Source organism: Epinephelus fuscoguttatus, linkage group LG13 (genome assembly GCF_011397635.1).
Source record: "Epinephelus fuscoguttatus linkage group LG13, E.fuscoguttatus.final_Chr_v1".
Classification (NCBI taxonomy): domain Eukaryota; kingdom Metazoa; phylum Chordata; class Actinopteri; order Perciformes; family Serranidae; genus Epinephelus; species Epinephelus fuscoguttatus.
The window spans coordinates 31,204,863-31,218,457 of record NC_064764.1 but is presented as its reverse complement, the minus strand read 5'-3'; the positions used below and the strand labels follow the sequence as shown (position 1 = coordinate 31,218,457).

Genomic DNA, 13,595 nt, shown 5'->3' with positions numbered 1-13,595 from the left:
TGTGCGTCAGCCGCAGTGATGTGAAGCGGGGCTCACTGATAAATGGAGAGACATCAAACCGAGTCATTAGAGAGCTGAGATATGAGACTTTCACAGTGGCGGGCCGCTCAGGGCGGCACACCCAGGGGAGCACACTCTTCTCCCGGCCTTTTGTGTTTGTGTGCTGGACTGATGAACGACTTAGATAACGTTAAGCCATTATGGGCTCACTTATTCCCATGAAAAATCCTGTAAATAGAGGGAACATTTTTTTTTATCTCCCCACTGTTGATATCTATTGATTTGTAGCCTCATATTTGTAACCGGAAACCACAAAGGATTACAAGTGAATACTCAAAAGGGAGCCGAATTTATAAGAGCTAAATATTAATTACAGCTTTATCTAGTGATTAGAAATGTGTTGCTGTTAAATGCTGGCTACTTTTCCTCATGATTCCCAGTTTGTTAGATTTATTTAAAATATTTAAAGAAGGCAGAGAGAGGTGAAAATCACTGTAAAATGGTAAAACATTTGAATTAAAACGCACTAAAAATCATGAAACAGGAGGTTTTTGGCCTTCTAAAATTTTACTGATATCAGCTGCAGGTAATTGACGTGTGCTGGGGTGTTTAAAAAATATTTAGGATTAGGAAATATATATTTTTTCAATTAATTAAATTAAATTTTGATCTCACATCTGAGTTTTTAGACTTTAAAATCAACCCCACATTAGTGAAGTGCATTCAGCTGATGCAGCAGAGGTTATAGGTGACTTATATGAGCCACACATTAGCGCTCAGACACATTTATCAACTCAACAAACACCGTGGAAAAAAAAAAATAAAAAATCACGGGGCAATCCCACAAACCCAGCAATTGTATCTCCTAATCGCGTTAATTAAATTTTCGCCGAATTAATTAGGCATAACAGCCATATACAGCCTCCTCGCAGGAGAGAGCCACCGTAGGCATTTTAATGACCCCGTAATTCAATTAACCGCCTCCATCAGCTCCATCATTGATTTGTGGAGGAAGAAGAAGAGGAAGAAGAAGAAGGGAAAAAAAGCTGCTGAAAGTTGAATTCTGCAAAGTCGAGCCGGCCTGTAATTGCTCAAGACACAGAGATCGGAGGGAAGAGGGGGTGGGGGGGCTGGGCTGAGGTGGCCGTGTATAAATAGTGTGCTCTCAAATACACAGTCACAACAGCAGGAGTGATCTCACCTCCTCTCCACCCCTTCTATCTATCGCTGCTGCCAGCCTCCCCAAAAAACGAGCGTATCCGTGCGCAGTGCTGGTGCTATATAGACACGGTAAGGTATACACACACACTGAGAATTCACGGTGGATTTCCTTGACCGGGACCACTACTGAGCGCGCAGAGCCGACCATGGAAGAACTTACGGCATTCGTGTCGAAATCTTTCGATCAGAAAACCAAGGAAAGCAGCAAAGAGAGTATCACGTACAGGGAAGTTTTGGAGAGCGGCTTGACACGGGCGAGGGAGCTGGGCAGCCCGGAGACAAACCTGCAGGACATAACGGAGGGCTGCCCGGTGCATCTGTTCAAGGACCACGTCGAGCTGGAAAAGGAGAAACTCAAGGACTTTAATGTTTCGAGAGCGACTGAGGGTAAGATTTATTTAATATCTTTAGGAGAAAAATGCTCCGTATTGTGTCGGGGGAAATGTCTCAAGTTCAGTTTAGCATCGAGAGCGACGTTTTTCTTTCTTTCTTTTTTTATTTTGGTTGTTTTGTTTTCACAAATCCACGCGTAAAAATGAGTTTACGCACGAGTGCGCGTTTAGTTGGAGTAGATTTAGAAAGTTAGCACATTATTGTGTTGTTATAATGATTATTTAACATAGCAGGAGGCGGGCCCTTCGTCTGATGGTCGTTTTAACTGTTTGATGATTGTTGTCAGACGTTCACTCGGTGCCCAAACGAAAATACGCTTATTGTAATTTTTTAAAATATAATTTAATCACATTTGTAACGTTTAATACTCAGTTTAGCCTCATTTTAATGGCAGTTTAACATTTTGTGCCAACAGGAAAATATTTGTCCACTAAGAGGATGTAATAAAGTGTATATACTCCACTTTATTTTCCTTTCTGTCTTATCATTTTATATCATATGTGCCATTATTTAAAAGCTCATCACTAATACTACAGTGATGTAGTGTCCCCTTTAAAATCTACACTCTGTATGGTTTACTAGTTTGGATTATGCACTCCAAAAAATCACACTTTCACGTGTTAAATTCCTGCAAATTGAAAATCTGCCACTTTTAAAAATGGATATCCCTCTTTAATTAATTGTTAAAAGGTGCAGGCCTGTTTTCACCCATTTAGCTGGTTTCTATATTTATCTTGCAGGCAGGGTGAAAAAGAATCAGCATTATAAGCGGTATTATTGTGCCTCATACTTTAACATTAATGCAAGCTAATAGAGGGAGGCTCAATCTCTGTGTGTGGGGTTAATTTCATAGGCATTTTTATATGACATTATATGTAATATTAAATGACTTCCAGGTGTGGAGAAACACATTTTCACGCCATAACAAAACAGGCTAGCTAATGATACCAACACACTGGTAACACCTAATGGTGCAGTATAAGGTTAAGGGAATATTGTCAGTGTGTCACAGTGAGTGAGATAAAGACATGATAAGGAGATGAAATGTTAAGAGTGACCATTTTTTATTTATAGCCTGAAATAACCTCAGCGTGTTTTACGGAGGCGAGTAATTAGGCCCAAATCTGCTCCGTTTAGCCGGAGCTTAATTCTCTGCTCTTTAAATCGCCTCTGCCCATATTAGGCTTACATGCCATGTATTGACTGATTTACTTTCTCTGACATTACACTGACTTATGGAGGCTGGAAACGCAGCCACAGGCCTCCTTCTCCTTCTCTTGAAGAAACAGGCTGTGTAATGTGTGTGTTGCTGCCAAATTGCCAGGCCTAAGGCCCCTGACAGGGCCCGGTGTAGAGGCTATGTGGGGGCCAGTAATGTGAGACAGATAGTGGATGTTTATGTTGCTGCTGCAGGAGGGCGTAAAGTCCAGAATGTAAACGCCATCTTTTCCTTCTTTGTTTTTTTATTTATTTATTTATTTAAACCGTGGGCCGTTTAACAGGGATTTACGAGTGCAAGGAGAAGAAGGAGGACGTGAAGTCGGAGGACGAGGATGCACAGGGCAAACTGAAGCAGCGGAGGAGTCGCACTAACTTCACCTTGGAGCAACTCAACGAGCTGGAGCGGCTCTTCGACGAGACGCACTACCCGGACGCTTTCATGAGAGAGGAGCTGAGCCAGCGGCTGGGACTGTCCGAGGCCAGAGTGCAGGTGAGGGTCTACTCCTCTTCCTCCTCCTCCTCCTCTTCTTCTTCTTCCTCTTTTCTCTAACTTATCTGAGTCAAAATGGCAAACCCAGCGGGGCTGCAGTGTGAGCAGGAAACATTCTTGCAGGGACTGGCAGTGTGTCAGTGTGACAATATTCTCAGTGTTAAGAAGTGATATTAGGAGTATTATAGTTTTGATTGTGATCTAATCAGTCTTTAATTGAAGCTGCGATCACTCATATTTATTAAAAAATGTGTGCAACATGAAAAAGCATAGATTTATCTTGAATTTATTTGCATATAAAACAATTAACACACCCAATAAACCCAATTTATTATCAGCTCTTTTTCAAATTTCCTTTTTTTAGAAAAATAAAAAATAATCCAGTTTTTATTAATCCATTTTGACCTCATGCTGGTCATGTTTTCCAGCTTTTAAAAAAAAATTATAAATCAAAGAAAATATGTAAATCGAGAGATTGTTGTGTGTCCTGCAACATTAAAAATAAATAAATAAAATATCAATATCTCATTAGGGTGCAGGCATGATTACTTCACATACCTGAGAGATAAATGACGCACATTTTGTTTTAAAAAACACTAAAATAATCTTATAATATTCCTTTTTGGATTTTTAAAGTGTCTGTAGCACTCAGTAGTTTAATTTCATCGCAATCTGCTTTTTAAAATTCCTCGTGGTGTCGTAATACTCCTGCAGGGTGTCACACTTTCACTGTTACAGTTGTATAAAATCCTGCAAAAATTGTGTGCACGATTAATTTGGCTCTTTCAGGATTTGTAGGCTCGCATATTGAAATGAATTCACATTTTGACTCAGTGTTAAACCACGTGCCTGTGTCTTCTGTGGTGCAATCAACACACAGTAACGAAAACATGAAAGAAAACGACACTAATATATAAATAATAAACTTCTACAGGCTGTGTTGGCAGCATGAGTCGATGCTATCAAACACGTGCTGCTGCTGCTGCTGTAAATGATCCGGGATGCAACAACCCTACTGAGGTTGCAGCAGTAGGCCTGCAGATCCAGCAGCCCTACGATCAACGATCCGAGCAGCCTTAGGGGAGCAAAAAAAAATCCCAGCAATGATTAAAATGAATGAAGAGCCTGAATGGCTGCTTCAGGGGACGCGCTCTTATGTCAACTCGTATCTCTCCTCATTTTCTTTGTAATATCTGCCATTGGCTTGATGTAGTGTCCCCATAAAAACAGATTAGAAATAACTCAATTCTGGCCCAACTCTGCTGCTGTTCAGCGATCTAATCAGATGAATAAAAGCCATCGTGGAGCTTTATAAGCCCACCGACTACCATTTTGAGCTCGGGCTTGGCTGACAGAACAACACTGCAGTTATCACTAATAAAGTCCATCGCATTTAAATAATCTGTGGTGTGAATATGCTCCTGTGTGTGTGTCCTGTGATCAGAGATCACTGATGGCGTCTGCTTGGACAAATAAAGCATTTTAAGGTGCGTTTTGGGAGCACGTTGTCTCCACATTTAGTGCGCGTGGATGGCAGCAGAGGCTGTTGCAGGCTGTGAAACCTGCGCTCCGAGCAGCTGTCAATGAATCTAATTGAAAGTTATGAGAGCTTGGTGAGGAGCAGGCAGTAATTCGGTTAGGACTAATATCTTTGGGTTTCTGGCGCGCTGCTAAATTAAATGTCATTATTCACTGTCTCTAATAAAAAATCAAAAAGGAAATGAGATTAGGGTATTTGTGAAGCGCATCATTGAGTGGCCCTTAATGAAGAAATAACTGTCTGAACCAGTGTAGTTCACTTTGCTTAACATACTGGCGCGTAATTGGAATTGATCCCGGGCCCGTCTAATATTAGCCTTGATTTATCTGAGGGATTACTGTGCGTCCATGCACAATCACCTGGGATTTTCATAAACACCTTTTTCTAGCATCATTTAACGCTGCAGAGCTGGTTACACATCGCCTATACATGCATGACAATTTACAATGTGTGCTTTTATTTATTATTATTATTGTCATTATTATTAATGAAAATAACAGCAGGAATGATGGAAATAATAATTAAAATAATGTTACTTAATTAGTAAAAAAATAAAAAAAAAACACCTCACATTAATGCAACTTGCAATTTAATGATATTAAAAAAATATAAAATATTAAAACCTTTATTAAAAATATGTTTACACGATTATTATTTGCAGAATAGAGCAGTGTGTATGCATTTTAATATTTCCATTTGACTTCGGCTCATCTGCCGCTCGTCTCTCAGTTCATAATAGTAATTGTAGTCCCATCGACACGCCGATGCTCGCAGCTCAAAATGGCTCCACGGCACCTTGAGTCATCATCATCATCACCACCATCATCATCCCCATCATCATCATCAGTCTGCGCCCTTTGTGGTCCCGCGACCAGCCGCTAATTTCGCATCTGTAAATGATAATCATTGCGGGGGTCGGAGGGGAGGGGAGATAATGTTATTCACCGAGGCAAATTAGGTTGATGATGATTAACAATAGGCCGCAGCCTGCAGCTTCAAAGACAGACAGCTAATTGGAAGCTGCTTAACGAAGGCTTTTATTATTATTATTATTATTATTATTATTGCATCTTTTTAAAGATATTTTGACAGAATATTTCCATTGCATTTTTTATAGTGTATGATTGTGCTGAGTTTATAGTCATTTTATTGCATTTTATTATCTAACATCATAATGTTCCTCGAAGATTTTGCTGTAAAACTAAATATCACGTTTATAGTGGCCTTGTTTTTTGATTCAGGATTTTCTGTAGTCGTTTTTATTTTTTAATTTAGTCTTGCATACATTTCTAACAAATTCCAGCCTTATTTATGTCCTTTAAATCTTTATTTTTATATCACAAAAATTGACAGTTATTTTTTCTCTACAAGCAGCTAATTAAGATTTAATGTGCTCATACTCGTGTGTAACCTGCCTGTGAATTTTCTTTATACTTGTTACAAATAAATTAAAATAACATCAGGTATGATTTTTTTTTTTTTTTAAAGGACAGCAATTACGTTTTGTTAAAAGCTGTGTTTATTTTTAATTTTTAGTATTTTTCCTCTAGATAACTCCCTTCTTTCCTCATTACAGGTCTGGTTTCAGAACAGAAGAGCAAAATGTCGAAAACAAGAAAACCAGATGCACAAAGGTAAATGTCGCTTTTTCTTTTTTTTTTTTTTTAAAAAAAATCACTTTCTGAATGATGTTATTTATATTTTTCCTTTTTTGGTGGGTGGTTATTTATTATTTTATATATTTTTGCAATTTGACACTTTTTTAATTGCATGTGGATAAAAGAAAAAAAACTGTGACCTGCTCATCTCACATAACAACAACTGTCTGGCTGTCTGACAGACATCTTTCCCTTCTCTCCAGGTGTTATTCTGGGCAGCGGCAGTCACCTTGACGCGTGCAGAGTAGCACCCTATGTCAATATGGGTGCCCTACGGATGCCCTTCCAACAGGTAGGCCGTGGTCTTTTATTAGAGCTGACAAACATTTAGAAGCATCCAATCAGGAGGGGCGGGCAGAATAAATGTAGAAAAGTTAAAAATGCAGGAAGAAAGAAAAGATGATTACTCAGCATGTTGTTGTGGAGGAGGTGAAGACAGTGGCTGTAGTGAGCTGGAGCTACATGTGTGTGTTTTCCTGTGGTGGAATCTGTGTCAAAGCGCAAGCCTTCTATATTTGTATGCTCACAAGAATCTATAGGCCATGTGCAGCTATTAGATGTGAGTGATGAGAGACTGTGTGTGTGTGTGTGTGTGTGTGTTGGAGAGGGGGGGGAGGGAGCGAGCTCAGACCTCAGTGCACCTTTCACCTCCTGGCTGTGTGGAGAGAGGTTTAGCTGTAACAGGGAGAGAGGGAGAGCTGGACAGACATTTTGATCTGCTGCTATCTGCTCTCGCGTCCTGGCTGCTGTGTTGTCTGCTTGACCCCTCGTGGAAAAAAAAGCGGCGGCCTAATTAAGCCAACAGTGCGGCAGGCGCGAGCACATAAAAGAGATGATGAAAGCGGCGAATGGAGTGGGCTCTGATGGATATTGGCGTTGAGCTGCACTGGCAGGGGTGGAGGCTTGAGGCCTGCATACCGAGATAGGCTCGCTGTTTGAGGTTGAGCTGGGCGTTGGGCAGCGTATTACAATGCTGCATATGCATATAAAACAAGTGAATGGCAAGTGGTATGGTTGGGTAAGGTGCGTGACCTGTAAGTATAAGGTCTGAGGGTCGAATCTGGCTCCTTCTTGTTCTTTTTCAGTTTCAACCAACAAGCCGTAGTGTAATGAGGGGTGTCACAGGTATACGGGGTGTACCCACCTCTTAGTATCCCCACCTATCAGTCAAAAAGGAATATACAGGAGAGATGTCCTCTGTAACCAACCCATTGTACTTGTAGTACACGCACTGCAACAACTGCCCCTACACCAGTGCCAACAAGTGACGAAAAACTGCCCAAATCATCCTTATAAACAAAATGCTATGTAAGCTGTGAGCGTGTACGTGTGTGACAAACTCATATGCACATGTACGAAGATACACATGCGTCAAACGTCCACTATCTGTCTCCTCAGGGACGGATCATGTTCTGTCACGTCCCCCCAGAACACCCCATCAAACCCAAGTTTCAAGAAGTTGCTTACCATCAGAGCTCATACATTTTAATCAGATGTTTTCACACTGTACATTTGGAAATTATCAGTCGCAGCTGCAGTTTGTTACCCCGATTGTTAGTGTGTGGAAACGCTTGTTGTTTGCAGGAGGTTTTGTTTCGGATGCCATCGCAGCACTGCGATACATCTGTGGTTTGAATTAATTCTCCCTTTCATTTAACAACTTAAGTCGTTTTCAGTCATTTTAAGGCCAATATGAAAGGGAACGGAGTGGGGAGAAGAAAAAATATTTAGTCGAGTTAAAACTTTGACTTTATATCGTTCTATTTTGGTTGGAGAAGAAAGCACGAAATACTTTAGTTTTCCCCACTTCTTCCTGCGGTGTTTGAAACACATGAGGAATGGCAACAGGCTCAGCTCGCTCCCTCTGAAGTGAGTGGATGCTTAATTTTCACCTACTTCTTATAAAATAATTGCCAAGAATGTGAAAACTGATATTCTATGCTCCTTATGGTTCCTTTTTTTCCCTTGACTCAGGAATATGTCTGGATAAATATTTATAACTCCAAATATGTGAATATCTTTTTAGTGCAAAATTGTTTATTTATGCAATTGAATACATAATCAGGGTAACAAGACTGCATATTTCCAAGGGTATAACCGAGTCCTCAGTCTGAATTAAACAAATCTGTTCTGGGTCCTCGAAAGACTTTGATTCTAGACGATTAAATTGGATGTGGTGTCTGAGAGCAATGTATGATTCATTAACTTTTAGAATAGCTGACATGAAAAAAAGGGGCTGAAGCGCAGAGTGCAGCCCTTAACTATTTTCTTAGAAAACACACTGTAAGCAACAGCTTTGAGGGGGTAAAATTTGAGGGGGAATTTAATAGTGTCAGACTGTGAAACCTAAATCCTCACCCCTCTTCACACACACACACACACCCTCACACACACACACACACACACACGGCCTGAGGCACCCATGCTGACTAACTTTGTGTTTTGCCGTTCTGCAGGTCCAAGCCCAGCTCCAGTTGGACGGCGTCGCCCACTCCCACCCCCATCTGCACCCTCACCTGGCCGCTCACGCTCCCTACCTGATGTTTCCGCCTCCTCCGTTCGGACTACCTATCGCATCGCTCGCCGACTCGGCCTCTGCAGCGGCAGCGGTGGCGGCAGCTGCCAAAAGCAACAGCAAGAACTCGAGCATCGCCGACCTGCGACTCAAGGCAAGAAAACACGCCGAGGCTCTGGGACTCTGACCCCACCGGGCTGCCCCTCCGCTCACCTGATGCCCATAATCGCCTCTCACACAAGACTGAGCCTGTGAAAGGGCCGTGACACTCACAGCTAAAACTAAACTAAACAAAAACACTGAGTGAGAATGAAAGAGAGGAACACATACAGAGAGGGGGGAGAGAGAGTGTGTGTGAGAGAGAAAGAGGGGAGAACAGTGGAGGAGGAAAATAAAAAAAAATAAAAAGGAGGGAGCGAGAAAATTGTCACAAAACCAGCTGCCAAAACAAACCACTTGTAGAGAACGGTAATTAAATACCAATGAAATCACCTTTTACTTTTCGCCCCAACAGGCAGGACTTCTGCGGGGCCAGTGGCTCAGTCCACTCCAGGCACAGATCACATCCCAAGGACCGTACAAACACATGTGGATGTCTGTCTGAGGGCCAGGCCGGGGCCCGTCAGACCAGAAGACGTTAGAACAAAGCAAACTGGCAGGCAGCAGCAGGGCCAAAAGCAGAGCCTCGCTGACGCTGGCTGCCGCCATGTTGACAATGCGGAGGGGTTGAGCATGGGGGGAAAACAGACCCACCTCACCGAGGCATTGGAACGGCTGTCACCTTTACACCCTCCCCCGCCCCTCACTAGAAAAACGAAGAAAAAACATTTAAAAAAGGCCATATTTGTCTCCAACCACTGTGTTCCCTGCTGCTGCCAAGTGCATGAGCTCTAATGGAGGACCGTTCTGGGACTGGCCTCCATCCACACCTGACATAAACGCTCGACAACTGTTTTTAACACTGCCATTCAACATGCCCACACCCCCCTCCTACACCTACAAAGGTCTCCATTATGGTTTGATATCCTTCTTCTTCTTCTGGACTTGTGCTGTAACAAAAGCAACAACTCATGTTTCCTTTGCTGCAGAGGGGAGAGATGTTACTCTGTTGCTGGGCATGTGTCGGCGAGGTTTTGCATTTCTCCTCACAGCGTCCTCCCTCTCTCTCTGTCTTTATTTCTTTCTGTTTGTTGTGTTGTATCCTGGGTAAAGAAGTGAAGATAGCCTTTGCACTTCAGGTCTTGTATGTGGGTGTTTTACAAACGGCACTACAAGCAGATACTACTTTACTAATTAAAGGGGGACGGGGGGGATTTGATATTGTCATGTGATCAGCAAAAAGGACATTATCTTGGATAAAGGGTATACCTTTTTTTTCCCTCCTTTTCTTTTTTTTGTAATTCTGAAAATATGAAGAAAGCATCAGTCAAACTGAAATGCAATGGTGTGCAGTTTAAGTGCAATACTGTAAATAGCAAAAAAGTAAAAACAGCTAGCAGTTAATCCTCAACGATAAAGAGACCCAATGATTTTTTCTTTTCTGTTGGAGTGTTGAATATCTTTGCCAAACACACCAGTTTTTCTACAGCAGTGTGTATTTTGTTAAGTCCGAGGAAAGTCGCTCATGACCAGGTGCCATATCCCACGTATGTATCCAAGCAGTTTTGTATACATCAGGTGCAGTTTGTCACTTGTTGAGGAAAACACGAGCACACACACGCTGCAGAAAGTTTTATTCGGGTTCCGGATGATTAAATAAAATCACTTCGCTACTCTAAATCCATTTACGTTAGGAAATGTTTGGAAAGTGTTCACAATAAAATCAACAAATTAGCATTGTAATCCAAACCGAGCAGTTATTTACAATATGATTAGCTTAATTTTGCATGTTCTAGGTGACTTTTCATCATTAATTTCCCCGACAACTCAAACAGTATTACACAAATTGCTCCAGACAAAAACTTTTTGGATTATTTTGACAACCTTTTTAAACACTGCTGTCAGAGCTGCGCCAAACATGTAGATCACTTTGAGATCTACGTACCTCTAACAGTCTCCAAAAAAAGCATTTCTCTCTGTTAACAGACCTCCATTTAGAATTGTTTATCTATGTCTCCATTTTTAAATTAAACATATGGGTGTTTTATTTATTATTTTTTGTCTGAAAGTTTATGAGAGATGAAATCGTTGAACTACAAGTGTACATTTTTACATGGCTTTGCATTTATTTTTGTATGTTTTTTTTTAAGTGTTTAAATTTGAATTAGGAGGTGTGGCTGTAGTGCATTGTTTGCCTAAAAAAACAAAAAAAATGTAGCGTGTCCGAGTTTACAAACATTTCAGGGATGGTTGAATTGAAACAATACTCCATGGAATTTGTTGTACCCATTAAAAAATGATTATCATTTCATATGCAAGCATGCCTAAACATGAATCATCGTACGGTTTGTTTTTCCCCTTTTGATTCGCAAAATATGAATGTACATCTTGTACAAGTAAACTATCAATAAAGTTATAAATATTTGTACTTGAGTTTTAAAATACTTATGCACCAGGAGCTTTGAGGTTTACACAATGTGGAAACTAGAGTGGCAACAAATAATCGACTAGTTGTCAACTATTAAAGTAAATGGCAACTAATTAGATAATCGATTAATTTGAGAATTCTTTTTAAAGAAAAAGAAGTCAAAATTCTCTGATTGCAGTTTCTTAAATATTATTATTTTATGGTTTATTTACTCCTCTATGACAGTAAACTGGATATCTTTGATTTGAGGACAAAACAAGACGTGAGGACGTCATCTTGGGCTTTGGGAAACTGACGTTTTTCACCATTTCCTGCTCTCTTAAAGACCAAAGAACTTATCGATTAATAAAGAAAATAATGGACAACAAAAATAATTGTTAGTTGCAGCCCGAGTGGAAACCTACTTTGTTACTCAAGAATATAAACAAGACGATAGTCCTGGTATATTACAAAATTAAAGACAGAATTAAGCACATTTTCAAGATAGTAACAGCAGTTAGGAGCTAATCTCCATCCCTTATGTCTGGAAAATGTGCGTCCTGCTGCAGATCCACGCTCTCTCAGACCGTGTTGATGCTCAGCAACTGTCTCAACCTGTGGATCAATATCAATATCAGTCCAGAGTTGACATTCACGTATAGACTCCATGTTCGCCAACCCAGCTCATCACATCCAATCTGAGCCGTGCACCAGCATGGAAAATTGAGCTGCTATAAAATCCAGATGCAACCCTAATCTGGAGCCCCCCTACATGGTACATCTCTCCGCCTGTGTTCGTCAAAATGACACAGATAGGATTGGTATGGAAAGTGGGGCTGTAGCGTCGTCAAATAGAAGCAAGATGGCTGTAACCGGAGCGGGAAGCCTATAAGTGTCGGGGGAAAATAGAAGGCAAGCCAGAGATTTGAGGGATACTGTATGTATGACATGTAATCTTCTTTGAGCTCGGTGCTCAAAGAGGATCTTTCCTCCTTGTTTCGACGGCAATGATTAACTTTGAGCAGATGACATGGGAAGGTCAAGAGTTGCCGTATGTTCATCAGCATCTGCATTTGAAGTCCGCCGCCACACATGCATTCGTGTGCAAAAACACTCGCATGTTCCCTCCACTTGTTCTTCCCACACATACTAAATTTTGCACATCTAAAATGCTTGGCCTTTTTTTTTTTCAAGTGTATTAGCTTCCTCTGGGAGCTTAATTCCAGATGTGTGTACACAAAGTAATTACACCATGTGGTATAGTGGCCTATTGTCTGAACCCCATGCAGGAATTAGCCCAAATGGCGTCCTGTTGAGTGCCGTACCCCCTAGAAGGTCGCCGCGCGTTTAATTTGTACCTCGTTGCTCATACATCAAGATTGAGTGATATAGTCGCAGACTGATGGCTCCGTATTTACCCAGTGACCCCTCCGGCTGGGACCTGCTGGGGCCAGGTCTGGAAATAACAGCATCCTTTTATGTGTACTAATAATTAGCATGGCACACACGGCCATCCATCAACCACCAATGAGCCATGGCTGCTTTGTCAACATGTTCGAGCACATAACGCTATTTATGTTGGCTGCAAGTGAGAAATACACAATAATATATTAATAGTGGAGTGTGTGTGTGTGTGTGTGTGTGTGTGTGTGTGTGCTGATATTTAGCGGATTGCTATGCTTGATATTACATCTGGTTCTATCAGCCCTGGCCCTGCTCACTAAGCCGTACGAGCTTTGTAGAGGGTTTTTACTACTGTCCCATCTCACTCCCACAAAAAATACTCCTGTCCTGTCCCAGGCTCATGACAGAGTGAAAAAAACCAAATCCTGTCCCGTCCAAATCCTGGAAGAATGACTCTTGTTGCCTCCTGTGCTTGTGTTGTCTTTTAATAATATAGAAAATAGTGTTTATTCATATTAGAACTGCATATTAATATAAAAGCTAAGCATATTCAACCAACTATACGTTAGCATAATGCTGAAATAACTCCTAACATAACAGCTGAAACAGCTATATTGAACATATTCGTTATATTTTTTAAAGTATCT

General features: G+C 41.0%; 1 protein-coding gene across 2 annotated transcripts; it reads left to right on the top strand.

Moving 5' to 3' along the window:
- The first annotated feature begins 1,189 nt into the window (after positions 1-1,189).
- On the top strand, positions 1,190-9,761 carry shox (short stature homeobox). 2 transcript variants are annotated; one of them, XM_049593626.1, is made up of 6 exons: positions 1,190-1,608; positions 3,117-3,325; positions 6,442-6,499; positions 6,727-6,815; positions 8,980-9,192; positions 9,553-9,761. In XM_049593626.1, exons 1-6 carry the CDS (start codon positions 1,368-1,370, stop codon positions 9,640-9,642), a joined length of 900 nt encoding a protein of 299 aa, XP_049449583.1. In that variant the 5' UTR covers positions 1,190-1,367; the 3' UTR covers positions 9,643-9,761. The 2 variants fall into 2 exon arrangements, with proteins under 2 accessions (XP_049449583.1, XP_049449582.1); XM_049593625.1 differs by having other exon boundaries at positions 6,706-6,815.
- Positions 9,762-13,595: the final 3,834 nt, after the last annotated feature.

Coding starts and splice junctions, on each gene's coding strand:
- shox (XM_049593625.1), top strand. CDS start 1,368: ATGGAAGAACTTACGGCATTCGTGTCGAAATCTTTCGATCAGAAAACC. Junction 1,609..3,116: donor TGTTTCGAGAGCGACTGAGG/GTAAGATTTATT, acceptor GCCGTTTAACAG/GGATTTACGAGTGCAAGGAG. Junction 3,326..6,441: donor TGTCCGAGGCCAGAGTGCAG/GTGAGGGTCTAC, acceptor TCCTCATTACAG/GTCTGGTTTCAGAACAGAAG.